This window comes from Stegostoma tigrinum, chromosome 34, assembly GCF_030684315.1.
Source record: "Stegostoma tigrinum isolate sSteTig4 chromosome 34, sSteTig4.hap1, whole genome shotgun sequence".
In the NCBI taxonomy this organism is placed as follows: domain Eukaryota; kingdom Metazoa; phylum Chordata; class Chondrichthyes; order Orectolobiformes; family Stegostomatidae; genus Stegostoma; species Stegostoma tigrinum.
In genome coordinates, this window is record NC_081387.1 from 22,417,147 (window position 1) to 22,437,675 (window position 20,529).

A 20,529-nucleotide genomic window follows, 5' to 3' on the forward strand; every position below is an offset into this window, starting at 1 on the left:
GGAGGTGGAAAGTGTTAAGCTTATTTATTCATTCACTGGATGAGGGCATCACTGACCAGGCAGCATTTATTGCCCATCCCTAATTGCCCAGAGGGCAGTTCAGAGTCAACCACATTGCTGTGGGTCTGGAGTCACATGTGGGCCAGGCCACGTAAGGATAGCAGTTTCCTTCCCCAAAGGATATTAGCGAATCAGATGGGTTTTTCCGACAATCAACAATTGATTTGAGGTCATCATTAGATTCTTAGTTCCAGAAATTTATTGAATTCAAATTCCACCATCTGCCGTGGCGGGATTCAAACCCAGGTCCCCAGAACATTACTGGGTCTCTGGATTAACAGTCCAGCGATAATCCACTCGGCCATCGCCTCCCGACTTGAGACCGCAAGAGCAAAATGCTGACAAGAGCATAAAACTGGATCACAGTGTATTCCTGGCTAGATATGGTCTTTTACACCTCTCTAGCTGCAGGCTGTATAAGTAACTGTGTGAGCTTACTATAGATGCATGTTTTTTTACAATGAAACTTCCTTCACCCACTCAGTACACGAGATACGAAGAAATGAGACAATCAAGTCAGCTGCAGACTAGACTGTCTAGTATCAAGTGGCCCCCAGAGAGGGGCCAGAGTTTGGAGAAAGATGGGGACATGTGGTTGGCCCCAGCTTATTGTTTTGAGACAGGACAGCTGGGGTCTTGCTGCACACTAGCATAAAGGCTGAAGGAGGAATTGCAAGGCTGGAGACTGTCTTCACACTGACCTTCATCATCACTCTCCGTGGGAACCCTGAGAGGGAGTGAAGCACAGATTCATTGGATTGAGACTGGGACTGTCAGACAAATAGTGTAAGAGATCTTTAAGATGATTGAAGGAATCAATCTCGTAGAGACAGAGAGAGAGAAAAACTATTTGTTCTGTGGGAACCCAGATGAAAGAAGCAAGATCTTAAAATTAGAGACAGACATTTTGTGAGTGATGCCAGGAAATAGTGCTTTACACATAATGGCAGTGGAAATCTGGAACTGCCACATTCTGTCAAAGCTGGGCTCAGTTGGCAAGGTTAAAAGTTCAGCTTGATACACATTTCTTTTAGCTAAGTATTAAAAAATAGATGGAGTAAGATACAGGTTAGCTGTGATCGAATGAAATGATAGAACAGTCTGAAGGGGTAGAGTGGCCCTTCTGAAGAAGGGAATTCAGGTGGAAAATTGAAAATCAGTGTCAAACGTCCTGAAAAAGAACTGAGGGATAGTGGGAATTGTCAATGGTGGAGTGTGAAACCTAATGTTTCAGGTCAAGATCCTTCTTCAGAAATTCTGGAGAACTCTGGAGAAGGGTCCCGACCCAGAACATCAGCTCTCCCGCTCCTCTGATGCGGCCTGCCCTGCTCTGTTCCTCCATCTCCGCACTGTGTTATCTGAAAAAGAACTAGCTGTGTCACAGATAAATGATGGGAAAAGCAAAAAACGCAGATGTTTATTCAACACAGTAAAATATCTAAGTTTTGTAAGGAGAGTTATCAAAAAAAAAGTTGATACCGAGCTTTATATAATATCAGGTGACCAAAAATTTGGTTTAAGAAAGGAGAGTTTAAGTGGCGTCTTACAGGAGGAGAGAGACGGTCAGAAAGACAGAGGTGCAGGAAGGGTTTTCCAGGAGAAACAGCCCAGAAAGCTGAAAGCAATGGAAGCTAATGAGCTATTTAAACTGTACCATAATTGAACTCCAACCTCACCGCCTCAATGACTTTGACCGGCTAATTTAGCACCTTTTTCAGGAAACCTCTTCGGGCACAGTGAACTCTGTTTGTGCTTCCTGGAAGGAAGAATTGACTTCTGTTTACCATAGAGACAGGTTGGTAAACAGGGAGATAAACAGCTCCAGAGTTCTGCTTTTTAATGTCTTCAATGACTGCAATGTCATGACTGGCTTATGAGTCCCCAAACTGTCTTCATGTGTGTGGATGGTTTCAGAAGGGAGAGAAAGTTTCAATGTATACGGTGAGGTGTGAATCATACATATCTTTGTGTTTCTCTGCAGTTAGGGTTTGATTTATTTGTAACAGATAATTGTTAAGGACTGAAACATGGTCAGAGTTTTCTATTAATCCGACCTCATCAGAATGATAAATTTGAAACTTGACCACTTAAATCTTTAACTTTTGAGAGGACCCAGGAGCTGTGCGGCTTGGGACATGACAAAATGTTGCGGGATTCATGCACTGAGATACCCAGATCCTGCTTCGTTTCAGAGCTCTACATTCTCTCACTGCTTAAAAACATACTTCCTTTTTTTTAATCTTTCATCCAAAATGGATAGCTTCACATTTTCCCACATAATATTTGCTTTTCCAGAGCTTTGTCCACCTTAATATTAACGTCCGCTTGTGGCCTGCCTATGTCACCTTCACAACTTACTTTCCTACCTATCATTGTATCAACAGCAAAGCGACAACATACCTTCCATCCTTTCATCCAAAGCATTTATATAAACTGTAAAGAGTTAAGGCCCCAGCACTCATTACAACTTGCCAACCTGAAAAAAGGCCTATTTGTACCAACTTCCCGTTAGGCAGCCAACCTCCTTCTGCTGACTCCTACACTGTGAGCATTTATTTTCCACAATAGCCTTTGATATGGCACTTTATGAAATATCTTCTGAACATTCTAACTGCATTATATCTGCGGGCTCCCCTTTAGCACAGCACATGCTACATCAAAAGTCTCTAATAGATTGTCAAACATAATTTCCCTTTCACAAATCTATACTGACTTGACCTGATAACTTGAAACTTATGCAAGTGCGCTGCTATAACTTCTTTAACAAAGCTTCTAATATTTTCCCTGAGATGTACGTCAAAATGACCAATCTGTAGTTTCCTTCCGTCTGTCTCCCTCCTTTTTTTAATAAAGAAATTACATCGGCTCCTTTCCAATATGATGGGTCCTTCTTCAAACTGATGGAGCTTTGAGCAGTTATAACCACTGCATGAACAATCTCACTACCCATGACGCTAAAAACCCGAGGATAATGCCCATCAAGATATAGACACTTGTCAAACAGTAGTTGTAACAAGTTGCTCAGTAACTGTAATCTTCCTGAGTTCCTTCCTCTCTTCCATTTCCTGGTTTATCATCGCTTCTGGGTTGGTTCCTTGTAAACACCACAGTGAAGACTGACGGAAAATGTCTATTCAGGCCAATTCTCATTTTCCATTCTTAATTCTCCAAACTCACTTTCTGTAGAAATAATACTTGCTTTGTTCGGCCCATTCTTTTGCAAAATATTTGGAGAAACTCTTACCATTTGTTTTCGTTATTCTGGCCAGCTTTCTCCCATCCTGTATTTTTTCCTCAATTTTGTTTTTTTGGCATTCTTTGCATTTCTAAATAAAATTCTGTCCAGTCTTCCAACCTGCCACCCGTCTTTGCATAATTTGATGTTATTTTCCTTTAAGTTTGGTACTATCGCTAACCTTTCTAGTTGAACATGGATGCTGGGTCTATGCCTTGGAGGTTTTCTTACGCTTTGCAATGTATTTATTCAATGTAGGACTGGTATTGAACTATAGTGTGGGTCTCAAAATATGTCAAATTACATTCCTGTGATGTACCTTGAGTCATTTTACCACCTCAAAGTCACTATATGAATGCAAATGTTCATGGTATGCTACGTCTGATGTCTGATCCTGCAGAAGTTATTGGGCCACAATTTGTGTTTAGTTTAATGTCGACTGTTCTGCACATATGAACCTCTTGCTTCATGTCACTTGTGGGTGCAACCTCTCGGTGAATTCCATGTGAGGTTTGGCCTGGAGTATTGAGGCCAGTCCAGGTCAGAGTTGTTTTTGGTGGGTAATATATTTCCTTCTGGTTTCATGTCAGCTTCTGCATTGGCCAACAACAGAAAACAAAATCCAACCAAAGGCAACAAATTAATAAGACAGAAAACCTGAAGCAGATACTTCCAGAAGTAACTCAACCAGACAGATTTGATGGTTAATGCTCAGGGTTTCTTGATCTTCAACAGCACTGAATTTGTAATGATAAACATTTACAGATGTGGGTGAGGTTTGTCAAATATAGAGAAAGAAAGTAGAAGGGTAAAGAATGGAGAGGATAAATAGATGCCTTCAATGTGTATAGATGATGCTGGCAGACCAGCATCTGTTACCCATCCATAGTTGCCCAAGGGAAGATGATGGTGAGGTGCCTTCATGAACCTCTGTAGCCTCAGTGTTTAAGGATACCCACAGTGCTGGTAGGAAGGGAGTTCTAGGCTTCTGACCCAGTGACCATGATGAGAACCAGCAGGTCAGCGTGGTGTGTGACTTTGGAGGGGAATTGCAGGCTGAGAGATCAGTGTTACGGCCTGCCGATGTCTTCCCAAGCGGAATATGAGTTGCTGTTCCTGCAACCTTTGGGTGGCATCATTGTGGCATTGCAGGAGGCCCAGGATGGACATATCGTCTGAGGAATGGGAGGGGGAGTTGAAATGGTTTGCGACTGGGAGGTGCAGTTGTTTGTTACGAACCGAGCGGAGGTGTTCTGAAAAGTGGTCCCCAAGCCTCCACTTGGTTTCCCCGATGTAGAGGAAGCCACAACAGGTACAGTGGATACAATATACCACGTTGGCGGATGTGCAGGTGAACATCGGCTTGATGTGGAAAGTCTTCTTGGGGCCTGGGATAGGGGTGAGGGAGGAGGTGTGGGGGCAGGTGTAGCACTTCCTGCGGTTGCAGGGGAAGGTGCTGGGTGTGGTGGGGTTGGAGGGGAGTGTGGGGTGGACAAGGGAGTCACGGAGAGAGTGGTCTCTCCGGAAGGCAGACAAGGGTGGGGATGGAAAAATGGTTTGGGTGGTGGGGTCGGATTGTAAATGGCGGAAGTGTCGAGGATGATGCGTTGTATCCGGATGTTGGTGGAGTGGTATGTGAGAACGAGGGGGATTCTGTTTTGGTTGTTATTGCGGGGAGGGGGTGTGAGGGATGAGTTGCGGGAAATGCAGGACACATGGTCGAGGGCATTCTCGACCACTTGGGGGTGGGGGGGGAGGTGGGTGGAAGTTGCGGTCCTTGAAGAACGCGGACATCTGGAATGTGTGGGAGTGGAATGCCTCATCCTGGGAGCAGATGCAGTGGAGGTGAAGGAATTGGGAATAGGGGATGGCATTTTTGCAGGAGGGTGGGAGGAGGTGTATTCTAGGTACCTGTGGGAGTCTGTGGGCTTGAAATGGATATTGGTTTCCAGGTGGTTGCCAGAGATGGAGACAGAGAGGTCCAGGAAGGAGAGAGAGGTATCAGAGATGGCCCAGGTGGAACTTGAGGTTGGGGTGGAAGCTGTTGGTGAAGTGGATGAACTGTTCGAGCTCCTCTGGGGAGCAAGAGGCGGCGCCGATACAGTCATCAATGTAACGGAGGAAGAGGTGGGGTTTAGGACCAGTGTAGGTGTGGAAGAGGGACTGTTCCAGGTATCCTACAAAGAGGCAGGCATAGCTGGGGCCCATGCGGGTGCCCATGGCCACCCATTCATTCTCAGGCCCTTTTTGAGCACCGCTCCCTGTTTGAAGGCCAGCAGATTGCAGTGAGATAGAGCTTTCCCCTCCAAATACCAACTCAATACCTCAACCTGCTCCCTCACCTCCTCCCCTCCACTGACTCTGACTGGCATGTGGGCCCTATCACTGGGCCTGGGTGGGAGCGCCGATCCCCTTCGTGGCTGAGCTGTTTTCCTCTCGGATCTAGATTGCTTGGATCATGAACTTGTGAGGAGCATTGTGCTGTGGCATTCCATTAAGTAAGAGCTGAGATTCACCGGGGGTCTTTGAGACCTGGCAGAAAGTGAGAGCCCTCAGCTCGCAGGGTCTAGGCTGAAACCACAGTTTGCTCATATTTTCTCAACTTGATGCCATGCATCTGATTTATAATCATCTCTGGTCGAGTGGAAACGTGGCACATCTATTTGACATGTTGAGATTTTTGTCTTTGGCATTGAGCTCAACATTCTGAATTGCATTCACATTACTCATCTGAAAACTGACAGGGTGACATGCTTCCTAAATTTAAGGCCATGTTGAATTTTCATTATCACCATGGCTTGGTCTGGCAGTGGGTCTGCTATTGGCTGATATCTTTGCATAAACTAAGCCCACCTCAATCAATGGTCATCAGGTAGTGCACTCACCAGAACCAGGTGTGTTCAAATCCCACTCCAAGGTCCTGGGGATGGAATCCAGGCTGATGCTCCCAACACCAGGGGGAGGGGCAACAATAAACTCTGCCTGCCCAGCTCAGCACTTGGAAGAGCCCCCGAGATTGGCACAACATCCACTACCTTAACTATTGACCCCCTTTATCACTGATGCACAGTGACAGCAGTGTGAGCTGTCAACAATATGCAACAACTCACCAAGGAACCTTCAACAGCACCTTCCAAACCTGAGACCTCTGCCACTTAGAAGGTCATGGCCAACAGATACACCTAAAGCTGACATTCTAGACATTCGCCCCGAAGCCACACACCACCCTGACTTAGGTCACAACTCCCTCACTAGCACTGGGAATTAATCTAGGTAAACCAGCTCTGTTTCCTTTCTAAGGCCTCAACATCCTCTCCAAAGCCTGGTGCTAGAATTATCCACAAAACCCCAGCTGACATCTTCAAGGGAAGTTATGTCTTGTTGCTGCTCTCAAAGCACATTATTATTTAGTGTACTTAATCATTACACCTATGTCGAAGATAAGCTGTTAGGTTAATTCATTTGCGTGAATCCCACAGTCCCAGGAATTCTACAATGTTTATTTATTCCAATAACATCTCGACAAAATCCAAATCTAGATTCAGCTGCGGCATCAAAATCCAACCTTTGGTTTGAAATTATTTGTACGCCCAGGCACACACTATCTAAGAGTTCATGGGGTTACATATCCAGACTTCACTTTCTATGGTGACCTGCAACAGGAGAGAAGCAGCACCAGGAAATCCTGGATCCATATCTACTCTGGATAATACAGAGATGAAGAGGAACTTCTTCTCTCAGGACACCCAGAATCCTCCTATGCTGGGGAGGTCTATGGAATAGTATCAAAACTAAACACGTCAAAGGATATGGGGACAGGGAGGGAAAGCGGGGTTGCAGTAGACTAATTGGCATGATCTAACTGGATGGTGAAGCAGGTTTGATGGGCTGAATGGCCTCTTCCTGTTTCAATGTTCCGATTTTCCGATGTTGATGGGCATCATCAGGAATGTTAACTTGATGCGAATGGTCATCTTTGGATCTACCAGGCAGGCGATATCTGTGAACCTCCTTCACCACAGTGACCTTACTTCATTGGGTCCAAAGCACCTCTGGAGGTGCTGATGTTGTGGAAGATGCCCTGTTTTAAAATTCAAGTCTTTCTAACATTTTATTTTTGTCAATTGTATTGCAGCCACCCTCCTGATTTATGTGAAATCCTGGAGAGACCTTGCTGATCTTCCAGTGTGAGGTAAAGGAAGCTACTGTATATTTTCACAGCATCTTCTGTTTTCATTTCAGTGTCTGTGGCTTGATCAGTTAGTCCAGCACCATTCCTCTGACACCATGGGCCTGTGCATCCAAAACCACATCAAGTGGATTCAATGCCAAGAAGGTTCAGAATTCAATGGAAAGACTGCTCTGTGTGCCCAGTGCTCAACGTTTCCATGATAAATAGCTTTCCCATCCTTCCTGACAAACTGGGCCAATGTTTTCTGGAATTGAAGGATGTAAACTGGTAAAAAGCCTGAGATGCGAATTTCTCTCCCAGAAAATGCTGGGGAATGTTGGGAAGAGGTGGCAGTGGACAAGATCCCCAGGTGCGAAAGCTGGGAGTCCCCACACACACTGTACTTTTCTTCATCTTTTTAAATCCTGACTCTTCCCTGCTGAAAAGTATTTCAAGTGTCTTCAATTTGTGGGTGAGGATAAATGTAAATTAATCATGGCTTTAAAAGAAAACCAACCATAATTCTTGCCAAACAGCAAAGATTAACATTTGCCTTCTCAAAACTGTAGCTTATTAGGATTCAGGGCACAAGTGAAGAATGTGATGGAATACTGCCCATTTGCCAGGATCAGTACACAGCCCCAAGAAACTTTACACCATCCAGAGTGAAGCAGCTCATTTATTCATGGGATATGGGGACCATACCTGGGCCAGCACCTCTTACCCAAATCTCCTCGTTATCGAACCATGCGGCCTGTCAGGCTATTTTAGAGGGCAGTCAATCACATTGCTGTGGGTCTGGAGTCACATGTAGGCCAGACCAGGTAAGGATGGCAGTTTCCTTCCTTAAAGGGCATTAGTGAATCAGGTGGGTTTTCATAACATTTGACAATGACAATGTGGTCACAGTTAAGCCAGCTTTTTAACTTCTTTATTGAATTCAAATGTTAACATCTGCCATGATAGAATTCAAACCCATGTCCCCAGAGCATTAGCCTGAGTTTCGGGATTACTAGTCGCATAGACGTTAGCCCAATGACATTACCATCACACGCTGCATCTCACCCTCCAGCTTCAACATTCACTGCCTTCAGCATTGCTACATAGTGAAAGCCCTGAGCATCGTCTCACAGGTAAAATGCGACCTTCAGCAGCACCTTCCAAACCTGCCACCTCTACCAGTGGGAAGGGCAACGGCAGCAGGTACATTGCAACGCTGCCCAGGCCTCCTTGGGAACAAATTACAGCTCCTTCACCATCACTGAGTCAAAGTTCTGGTTAATAGCACCACATGTAACTCAGCCCCACTCTTTCAAGGGCACATAAGGACTGGCAGCAAATCCTGGCCCTTGCCAGTGATACCCACCTCCTGGGATGGATGAAAAAGTCATGGTGAGTGAGGTCTGGGGCCAGGGCCGCGATCGAGCTCAGCAGGAGGGACCTCTCTTCAGCGTGAACACTGGGGCGTTAAGGAAATTAACTCCATTGGTCTTGGTGTTCATTCAGCTCCCAATCTTTGATTGGATTTGGTGTTTGCAAGATAATTTCAACCTTCCTCTGAAGAGGGAGTAACTTATTAGATTTCAGAATATACCTATTCTGGGGTAACAAGGTGTAGAGCCGGATGAACACAGCAGGCCAAGCAGCATCAGAGGAGCAGGAAGGCTGGCGTTTCGGGCCGAGACTCCACACCCATTCTGGGACCTTGTTAATGACATTGTATGTTTTTTTTCTGCACTGCTCCTCAGCATTAGCTGTGGTCCAATTTCTGCGATTTGATATTCAATATTGATTGAATGATGCAGCACAATCTATGCATGAGCCTCATGATTACAACACTTAGTGTACCCTCCACCTTGGGGCAGTCACCTACTGATAACAATAACTAACCTCATTCCAAACTTGATTTCTCAGCCTGGTCCCCAATCTGCCTCAAGTTTGTCTGAAGCTGGCAATGTCTCTCAGAGAAAGCACAGGATGAAAGGTAGAAGCATATCGCCCTGGGACAAGTGCAACTGAGGCTGGAGGCATTACTAAACAGTTTGGGAGAGACAGACAGGGATTTCCCATGATCTTTGCGGGATATCAATGGGCTGTGATGAATGAATTATTCTTCGGAGAGATGAAGGGGTTATTACATGCAGATATTAAAATTCTACAGGCTTTAGGCAGAGCAGTTGTGGAGAATCTGTTTCTAATGCTGACAAAGTCAGTAGCCAATGAGCACACAGATTTAAGTTAACTGTAACAAGAAACAAGAATGAGGAGCATTTCTTAAATATGTTACGGAATGCCTGGCTTAAAGGTGGGCTGCATTCAGATTTATTTTCTAATAACTTTCCACAGGAAATTACATGGATTTTTTTAAAAAAAGAAAAAGTACATTGTTCGTTCAGAGGACAACTACAACAAAATATATTGTTAAACTTGCAGGATGGCTATGTGAATGATGAACAAGTATTATTACAGATAGTGGTGCTATATTTAGGTAGGGGCAAAAAATTAGAGACCACATCATTCTTTGGTAATCAGAGTCTAAATGGAATGAAAAGGCCAAAGAATATGGGAGTACAGATTCAGAAAGCAACAATGGAGGTTAATGAAAGATAGGAACAAAACAGGGGGATTCATTTCTATGGGGAGTGGAATTCTGATTCCTATGAAATAGGTATCAGAGCAATTGTATTCATTGTAGGCAGAGCAGCTGTTCGATGACCCTCTAGAGGTAGAGCCAAGGTTCCAAAAGCAGGAGTAAAAGTGGGTGGTATGTGTACTGTCAACTCCAGGTACTTTATCTGATCGCAGTGAAGTTCTTGCATGCAATTGTATGGCAACTTTCAGAATCTTGGAGTTCACAAAACTGCTTTCCAGCCAATTAATTACTTACTTTAAGAATGTGGTCATTGTTGTTATGGAGGAAATTCTGCAGCCAATCTATACTCTGCATTTTCCCACAAACAGCGACAGCCTTATAGTTTTTAATTAAGCACGATTGGTTGAAAGATAAATAATGGCCCAGAGAAACTCTCCAGCTCATCTTCGAAATAATGCCATACAATAAGCTACCTCTGATGTAAAGGTTTAAGGTCTCATTGGAAGGTATTGGCCTCCTCCACAGTGCTGCACACCTGGATTGTAGAACTGGGGATGTCAGCCCGGAGCGTGTATGTAAAACTCCACAATGGTCTTTAAACATGCTTGACTCAGACCCCTTGAGGAAGGGTCACCGGATCCGAAACGTTAACTCTGATTTTTTTTCTCCACAGATGTTGCCAGACCTGCTGATTTTTTCCAGCAACTTCTGTTTTTGTGTCAATAATATCGCAATAGTTTTGGAGAGATGTAAGGTGCATATGGATCTAATGAGAAGGATTTACTTAGCAAGCATCCACTTTGAATATTTTGTTGGAATTGATCACCTACTCGGATCAGATCTAAATAGAGTCACTAGAATGGGGTGTTTTGCATAAATGGCCCAACATACCCTTTCTCCTTTGTTCCCCACTCATTCTGAACAGATAATTTCACACAGACCTGCCTTTCAATCTGCCCAAGTGAGTCCTAACTCCAAGTATGGATCATACAATGGGGGCCTTCAAAAGCTCTCAAAAGACGGAAGCTGCATGTTCGAGATTCAGAGGAATCGCTGCCTCTTTCTCATCAATGCGTTGAGCAGTAAGTTGTCTGCAAATAGACACTCCCTCGATGTTATTTAAGTTTGAGCAAAGCTCTACCTTCCCATCTCATCTGCTTTGTAAACTTGCCGATGTGAGTTGTGCAGGGTGTTACCGGTTAAAGGAGGACTCCGCCCCAATTAGCAAGTTTTTCCACAGTGTTTGACCCCCATATGGAAACAATTCACATCTTTGGCAGCGCAGAGGCAAGACATTATATTGTGTGGCTGTGGCCAGAATTGAAATATTAATAAAGGCCCCAGTGCTGTGTGAAAATTCATGCAGATGCTGGGCACAGCAGACTATGGTGATGACATTGACCTGCTATGCACTGCAAAAAGCACAAGTATGCTTTGCAGGGGGAGTGAGACAAGCGTTATATTTGTGTCTGATACAAAAACTGCACTTCGCTGAATCACATCGTTTGCCAAACACTAGTCTAACTTTTCCTTCCAATTTACTTCAAAGTGATTTATTCATCATAATTTAAGATGAGATGAATTGTAGTGGCAGCTTTATTGTTGGAGACAGTTTCGCAGGGTAGTGGTGATGATTTTGAAGCTCTACTTGCTTTATTTACCCTTCTTCAGAAACAAATAGCATCCAATGCAGTGACTTTGATCCATGTGGGAGCTCCATGGGAGTTAACCATATCACAGTCTGAGAGAACTTCTAATCTGGTGCCATTCTTGCCTGAGATTACCACTCCTAAGTGTGGGAACGTGTCTCCCTGGCCCAGTGATCATATTGTCACAAACTCAAAGCCAATAGTTAAGAGCATTGAGACAAGTAGACAGCATCAAATAGAGTGATATTGAGAGATTTAGAATAAACATGGATATATTCTGCAATTTCAATGATGTAATGCTGTAGGAGAAATATTCACATGTTCACTCTTTCCAATTCTTTTAACAGCTTCAGAGGTCATCATCACAGCCCCCTTTCCACAAACTCTGCGCAGTGCAATTTGGAAACTGCCTGGCTTCCTGATTTGGCATGATATGGCCATTCCCTCACTGTCACAGGGTCCAAAATCCCAGATTCCCTGCCCAGCAGCATTGTGGGTGTCCCTACTCCACATGGATGACTAACGTCTGAAGGGGAATTAGGGATGAGTAACAAACATTGACCCACAGCTGTACTCACATCCTTTGCACGGATATTGAAAAAAAAACAAGAAGTGACACAGGTTAGAAAGAGGGGAACTTGGTTTCTGCCAACACCACACACAGCAGAGGTGACTTCAGTGGTAATTGGTCATAGATGCTTTCAGGACTTTTAGGCAATGTGAATGGTGTGATATCTTAGACGAGGAAGTCTGAGCATTTTGTTATACTGCCCTCTTCGAGTCCCATACGAGCTGCATCAGCTGAACATGTAATCGTCTTCCTCAGTGTGACAAGAAAGGATTAGAATTAACTATTTTATTCTTACAATTTTATACATTGTAGAAGATTTTTGGAGTTTCTGAAGTTGGCCTTGAGGAAATTGAGAGATCACTTTGTGACTTTCATATTCAGAAGCACAGCGAGTCAGCGCGGTACATAGTTGGAAAATGACACTGAGACATATTTAGGGAAATAAGGAAACTCCAGCCTAACAAAGAAGAGCCATCATTCAAAAGGAAAGTGAATGAATTGGGATCAAATCAATGTTTTCCTTGCCTTAATGGGGCCAGATGCTCTTGAGCTGTATCCAACCCAAGCTGCTGGTAGGAATCCAGTATCAAGGATTATTGTGAAATTAACGAGGCTATGGTGTGACTAAGAATGAAATTGCACTTGAGGGTTTCATGAAAAGAAGCAGCTGCCAAGTGAGGCTGCTGAAAGTTACATTCTCGAACAGAAGAAACTCTCTCCTCGCTGTGGGTATGGCACAAAAGAAATAAACCTTACGTGTTTGCTTGTAGGAGGCCTAAAAAATTGTAAAGTCCACGGCAACCTTTTGAGCAGAAATGGAAGGAAGCCAGCAATGAGGTGACCGCCCTGCAGGTGGAAGCAAGAGACAGTGTCCTATCTCAGGGGAGTTGTACCCTAAGGCAGCAGATTTCAGCAAAGTCCCAGTCAAGTCTACAGTCTCAGAATCAGGATGTTAAATGCCACTGTTGCGACCACTCAAGCATCTCCTTTTGCTGTGTGTGGGAAGTTCAGTCATAACTAGAAGGCTGGCAAAGAGCAGGAGAAACAGTGAGGCTCCAGGTTGCAGTTCTGCATGAAGATGAGGTTGTGTTGCATCTAAAGCTGGTTTAGGAGTCTGCTAATCCGCACCAATGATGTGTATGAAACAGAAGCTGATGTTATGGAACAGGAAGATCCCAAATTGTACTCAGCCAGAGCACAAGAATAATAGAACAATGTCCGTCATTAGGAATTGCTCAGAGAGTGTAGGGAGAGCCAAATGATAAATGTAGTCATCAGCATGATATTAAATATCATTCATCAGACTAGTGCAGGCAGACATTCTTTCAAAAGATCATGTGATGAATGATTACATTTTAAGTCGGAGTTGCTAATGAATTACTTTACATATGGAAATGGTGGGAGCAGTATCTGCCAAAGACTTTGTGAAGAGAATCATAAGGAAGGGATGCTCAGTAACATGCTCAAGTAAGGTAGGAATGAATGGTCGATCTAAAGGAGGCGATGATAAAGCATAAGCCCAGGTATATTTTATTCACTGCGAGTCAGCGATGTGGGATATGAGCATTTCTGTCTGGGCCAGCATTTTTATTGGCTATCCGGAGTTGACCTTGAGAAGATGCAATCACTGTGATGTGGGATGACCCACAATACCCATAGGGAGAGAATTCCAAGATGTTGATCAGTGAAAGTGAAGGAATGCTGGTGTATTTCCAAGGCAGGCTGGGGAGTATGTCGGAGGGGAACCTGCAGATGGTGTTGTTAGGGGAATTTCATCAAGACACCACAGCGAGAGTACATATGAAAGCAAGGAACTGTGATTGGCATCCAAAAGCAGGTAGTGCTACTGAAGAGTTGGTGAAAAACTGGAATACGTTTCAGAAGGAGTTATGCTGCATCTAAGTTCCATAGCTTTTCACATTCAGACACAGGAAAACTATAAGGACGCCGATGTGTTGACTTCTCTGAAGTGGACGGGAATGAATTTTTTTTATTTGTTTGATAACTCCAGGGTAAATGTTAGGAGCAATTTTCCGCTTGCATGAGCACATAAGCAATGGTGAGAATGCGGTGAAACTGAAAATATCAGATTCTCAACACTGAGAAAGTGATTTCTATCTTTCCCCTTAGGGTTTAACCACTAACTTTCAGAAATCTCACTCCTGAGCAGTGCCTACCTTATCGCTGTGCAGTTGTATCTCATTAGGAGCTAATCTCGCCTCATTTCTATGTGGCTCCTCTTTTCCCTTTCCATGGGAAACCAGGCAGTGATAATTCCCGGTGTGAAAGTTAGAGTGTTGACTTGATGCATTGCTCACTCCAGACCTTCATCCAAGGGACCATTGTCACCACTATTTCCCTGCATGTTCCTTGGCTTCTGCCCTCTTGCACCCTTCATCCATGCCAATGGGCACTGCCAGCTACTTACAGACCAATTCACTGACCACCTCAGCTACCAGGACTTCACCTGTGACAGACAGGTTCATTTGCTCATTGGCAGTTTCAACACTCGGACGCACGTAGACTGTATCTACACAGGATACCTCTTCAGGCTGGTAGCTTCCTTTCCTGGCAGTCCTTCAGTTTGACTTACCCGCACGCTGCCAGCTTCTGGGGCGAGAATTGTACTTGTGCTCTGAAAGGAGGGGCAGGCCACATATCGGAGCACAGCACTCTGAGGAGAGGTGTACGTGTGTGTGTGTGTGTGTGTGTGTGTGTGTGTGTGTGTGTGTGTGTGTGTGTGTGTGTGTGTGTGTGTGTGTGTGTGTGTGTGCGCGTGCCCATGTGTGTGTGTGTGCGCGCGTGTGTGCATGCATGTGTGCGTGTGTGTGCGCGTGTGAGTGTGTGCGCATGTGCGCACATGTGTGTGTGTGTATGTGTGAGTGTGAGTGTGTGTGTGAGCACGCATGTGTGTGTGAGAGTGTGTGTGAGTGAGTGTGAGTCTGTGTGTGTGTGAGTGTGTGAGTGTGTGTGTGTGAGCACACGCGTGTGTGTGTGTGTGTGTGTGTGTGTGTGTGTGTGTGTGTGTGTTTGTGTTGGTGTATGTTGGATGATCTCCTCCATAAGTCAGTACCACCTTCCACTCCTTCAGGCTTCCCCCTCAGCCTGACTTCAGGTCCCTGTTGTGAAGTGAGGAGCTAACCTCTCTCTGGCAAAGAGCATTCGGACAACAGGATGATGGTGAGTTGCTGGTGAGCAGAGTCCCAGAGAGCAATTTCTGAGGGAGCAGTATCTGTGGGAGCAGTGTCTATGGGAGCAGTATCTGAGGGAGGAGTAACTGTGGGAGCAGTATCTATGGGAGCAGTATCTGTGGGAGCAGTAACTGAGGGAGCAGTATCTAAGAGAGCAGTATCTATGGGAGCAGTATATATGGGAGCAGTATCTGAGGGAACAGTATCTGTGGGAGCATTATCCGAGAGAGCAGTATCTGTGGGACCAGTAACTGTGGGAGCAGTATCTAAGAGAGCAGTATCTATGGGAGCAGTATCTATGGGAGCAGTATCTGAGGGAACAGTATCTGTGGGAGCATTATCCGAGAGAGCAGTATCTGTGGGAGCAGTAACTGTGGGAGCAGTATCTGTGGGAGCAGTAAATGTAGGAACAGTATCCAAGAGAGCTGTATCTATGGGAGCAGTATCTGAGAGAGCAGTATCTGAGGGAGCAGTATCTGTGGGAGCAGTGTCTGAGGGACCAGTATCTGTGGGAGCATTATCCGAGAGAGCAGTATCTGTGGGAGCAGTAACTGTGGGTGCAGTATCTAAGAGAGCCATATCTATGGGAGCAGTATCTATGGGAGCAGTATCTGAGGGAACAGTATCTGTGGGAGCATTATCCGAGACAGCAGTATCTGTGGGAGCAGTAACTGTGGGAGCAGTATCTGTGGGAGCAGTAAATGTAGGAACAGTATCCAAGAGAGCTGTATCTATGGGAGCAGTATCTGAGAGAGCAGTATCTGAGGGAGCAGTATCTGTGGGAGCAGCATCTGTGGGACCAGTATCTGAGGGAGCAGTAACTACAGGAACACTATCCCCGGGAGCAGTATCTGAGGGAGGAGTAACAGTGGGAGCAGTAACTGTGGGAGCAGTATCTAAGAGAGCAGTATCTATGGGAGCAGTATCTGAGGGAACAGTATCTGTGGGAGCATTATCCGAGAGAGCAGTATCTGTGGGAGCAGTAACTGTGGGAGCAGTATCTAAGAGAGCTGTATCTATGGGAGCAGTATCTGAGGGAATAGTATCTGTGGGAGCATTACCCGAGACAGCAGTATCTGTGGGAGCAGTAACTGTGGGAGCAGTATCTGTGGGAGCAGTAAATGTAGGAACAGTATCCAAGAAAGCAGTATCTATGGGAGCAGTATCTGAGGGAGCAGTATCTTTGGGAGCAGTATCTGAGAGAGCAGTATCTGAGGGAGCAGTATCTGTGGGAGCAGTATCTGAGGGAGCAGTAACTACAGGAATACTATCCCCGGGAACAGTATCTGAGGGAGCAGTATCTGTGGGAGCAGTAATTGTGGGAGCAGTATCCGAGGGAGCAGTAACTACAGGAACACCATCCCCGGGAACAGTATCTGAGGGAGCCGTAACTGTGGGAGCAGTATCTGTGGGAGCAGTATCTGTGGGAGCAGTATCTGTGGGAGCAGTATCTGAGGGAACAGTATCTATGGGAGCAGTAACTGTGGGAGCAGTATCTGTGGGAGCAGTATCTGTGGGAGCAGTATCTGAGGGAGCAATATCTGAGGGAGCAGTGTCTATGGGAGCAGTAACTGTGGGAGCAGTATCTGTGGGAGCAGTATCTGTGGGAGCAGTATCTGAGGGAGCAGTAACTACAGGAATACTATCCCCGGGAACAGTATCTGAGGGAGCCGTATTTGTGGGAGCAGTAACTGTGGGAGCAGTATCTGTGGGAGCAGTATCCGAGGGAGCAGTATCTGAGGGAGCAGTATCTATGGGAGCAGTAACTGTGGGAGCAGTATCTGTGGGAGCAGCATCTGTGGGAGCAGTAACTACAGGAATACTATCCCCGGGAACAGTATCTGTGGGAGCAGTATCTGAGGGAGCAGTAACTACAGGAACACCATCCCCGGGAACAGTATTTGAGGGGGCCGTAACTGTGGGAGCAGTATCTGTGGGAGCAGTATCTGTGGGAGCAGTATCTGTGGGAGCAGTATCTGAGGGAGCAATATCTGAGGGAGCAGTGTCTATGGGAGCAGTAACTGTGGGAGCAGGTTCTGTGGAAGCAGTATCTGTGGGAGCAGTATCTGAGGGAGCAGTAACTACAGGAATACTATCCCCGGGAACAGTATCTGAGGGAGCCGTATTTGTGGGAGCAGTAACTGTGGGAGCAGTATCTGTGGGAGCAGTATCCGAGGGAGCAGTATCTGAGGGAGCAGTATCTATGGGAGCAGTAACTGTGGGAGCAGTATCTGTGGGAGCAGTATCTGTGGGAGCAGTAACTACAGGAATACTATCCCCGGGAACAGTATCTGTGGGAGCAGTATCTGAGGGAGCAGTAACTACAGGAACACTATCCCCGGGAACAGTATCTGAGTGAGCAGTATCTGTGGGAGCAGTATCCGAGGGAGCAGTAACTGTGGGAGCAGTATCTGAGTGAGCAGTATCCGAGGGAGCAGTAACTGTGGGAGCAGTAACTGTGGGAGCAGTAACTGTGGGAGCAGTATCCGAGGGAGCAGTAACTGTGGGAGCAGTAACTGTGGGAGCAGTATCCGAGGGAGCAGTAACTGTGGGAGCAGTATCCGAGGGAGCAGTAACTGTGGGAGCAGTATCTGAGGGAGCAGTAACTGTGGGAGCAGTATCCAAGGGAGCAGTAACTCTGGGAGCAGTATCTGATGGAGCAGTATCCGCGGGAACAATGTACGAGTTGTTGTGGATTGAGCGTTAATGAAGGATGAGTAATATGAACATTACAAAGCCCTGCCAGTGAATGGCACCTCTTTCGGGCCCATGAGGTAAGTGCCAGACCCCAATGGCATTATGAATGAGATGAAGGAGAGATGATTACTGAAGAGAAATTGCAATGGGCCATGGCAGGCCAGGTGCCATGAAATTCACCCAAAAACCATGGAAATATTGAGCCCATTGATTCTGTGCCCAACAGCACAGGTGCCAAAAGTATTGTGGTTTTGAGAAGTTACTTTGGAATGTATGGCTGGCTCATGGTGTTGGTGTCATTTAACGGTCCACAATTTATATCAGGAGAATTTGAAATATTTCTGAATGCGAACTAATTCAAACACACACATTAATAGCACTATGTGTCTCAGGATCAAAAGGTGATGGTGTGACATAATGAAGAGTGCATTCTACGAATGAGAAATATTTGCTCGAGGACAGACAGCAATATCCGTGTTTCGTTTTGACTCAGGCTTGGCAATCTGCTGTTCACTTCCAAACTGACCCCACAGTCCATAATAGTTAACACATTAGTATTGAAACACACTCTGTGGCTCGGGTTTGAGCTTATTAATGGCTCAAATCAGCAACCAGTGAGGGAAAAGCAAGAGAAGGTGAATGAAGGCTTGAGAGAGTGCAGCGCTGGGGCTTAGACTTAGTGCTGGAAAAATCACCAAAGTGATTCAGAAAAATAGGAATTTGGAACGTTTGTGTATTGACTAGGTGCATTCATTGCAGAGTGGAGAATGATTGCATCAGTGTCACTTGGATCATTTGGTTGAAAGGGGTAATCTAATAATAGGCCTCACACAGAGGAAACTACACTTCGAAGTGAAAGTATGACAGAAATCTGGATGACAGAATTCACCGGCACAGAAACATGAGTCAGAATCTTTGATTAAGACAAATTAATCACTAAATCGAGTTTGTAATCAAAGTGCAGATTTCACACAGTCATAGAATGGCAAGACCAGAGACAGTTTAATGTAAGAGGATGAAGATACTCTGACAGTAAAAATAAGGAAAGTTTGAGCTTGCAGACCTGCTCGCCGGGCCGATGGGCTTGGCTGGAAATGTTTCGCCACCCTGCTAGGTAACACCGTCAGTGCGGCTCCGGAGAAGCATCAGTGTTCTGTCCCATTTATTGTTTATATCCCTCGGCACTGATTTAGTAGTTTCATGGTGCTGCCCTGCAATGCCTGCCTATGTGATTCATTCAGTAGTGTGGCAATTATCTCTTTGACTGGGTCGATGTTTATGGATGTCAATAGTGCTGTTATGTCAAAGGATATCATCATCTCGTCCCCTTCTATCCTGGTGTCCGTGATGATGGTGAGGAATTCCTGGGATGAGTGGATGGAATGGGTAATGTTGTTCACTCAGCATTTCAGTTTCTGTTGTACTGTGCCTCACAATCCAACAGATAGAAACAAATCAACAGAACGCCAATGGGATCCCCGATAACAGGGCTGATTGCAGAAGCAGTAACGTAAAGGTTAGAACAGACAGCACTCCCCAAAATACAACCCAAACTTTGGGCTCGATATGTAGGTGACACCTTCGCCACGATTAAACGCACAAAACTAGAAGATACCGACTGATACATAAACAACATCCTTACTGGGATTAAATTTGTCACGGAAGAAGAGAACAACAATGGATTACCCTTCCTGGGCATAACAGTAGAACATTAAAACAATGGGGAATCCCAGACTAATGTACACAGAAAGACCACACATTTGGACCCGATACTCAATTCCACGAGCAACCACCGAATGCCCACAAACAGAGCTGCATCAGGACACGATTTAAATGAGCCACAACACATTGCAGCGACCCGGAACTACGCCGAGCAGGACAGGAGCACTTACATGGAGTCTTCCAAAGGAATGGATACCTGAAAAGTAGAATCCACCATTACGTCCGAGACAGACCACAACAGGAAGACACAACACAACCAACTGACGAATCACCTTACAGTACATCACGGACATTTCAGGGATGGCCACAAGACTGCTCAGATCTCTAGGTATCAGAGTTGCCCACAAACTGCCAACCAGCCTAAAACAGATACTGACGAATGTAAAGGATCCCATACCCAAAACCAGCAAAACTGGTGCATTATAAAAAATACCATGTGAGAAACACTACATAGGCCAGACCAGAAGAAAATTGACAACACAGAGACACAAACATCAATTAGCCACCACGAGACACAACCAACTCTCACTAGTGTCGCTACACATGGAGAAAGAGAAGCACAAACCCAACTGGGACAACACATCGATAATTGCGCAAGACCAACAGAGACCCACCAGGGAATTCCTGGAGGCCTGGTGTT

At 45.3% G+C, this 20,529-nt stretch overlaps 2 protein-coding genes across 18 annotated transcripts in view; one reads left to right on the plus strand and one right to left on the minus strand.

Annotated features, from left to right (window-relative positions):
* Positions 1–20,529, minus strand: part of LOC125446327 (tenascin-X-like) — a 167,297-nt gene that overhangs the window by 137,139 nt on the left and 9,629 nt on the right. The window lies entirely within an intron of this gene.
* On the plus strand, positions 15,649–17,829 carry LOC132206243 (glutamine-rich protein 2-like). The gene has a single exon (XM_059639621.1). The coding sequence runs from the start codon at positions 15,649–15,651 to the stop codon at positions 17,827–17,829; it is 2,181 nt and encodes a 726-aa protein (XP_059495604.1).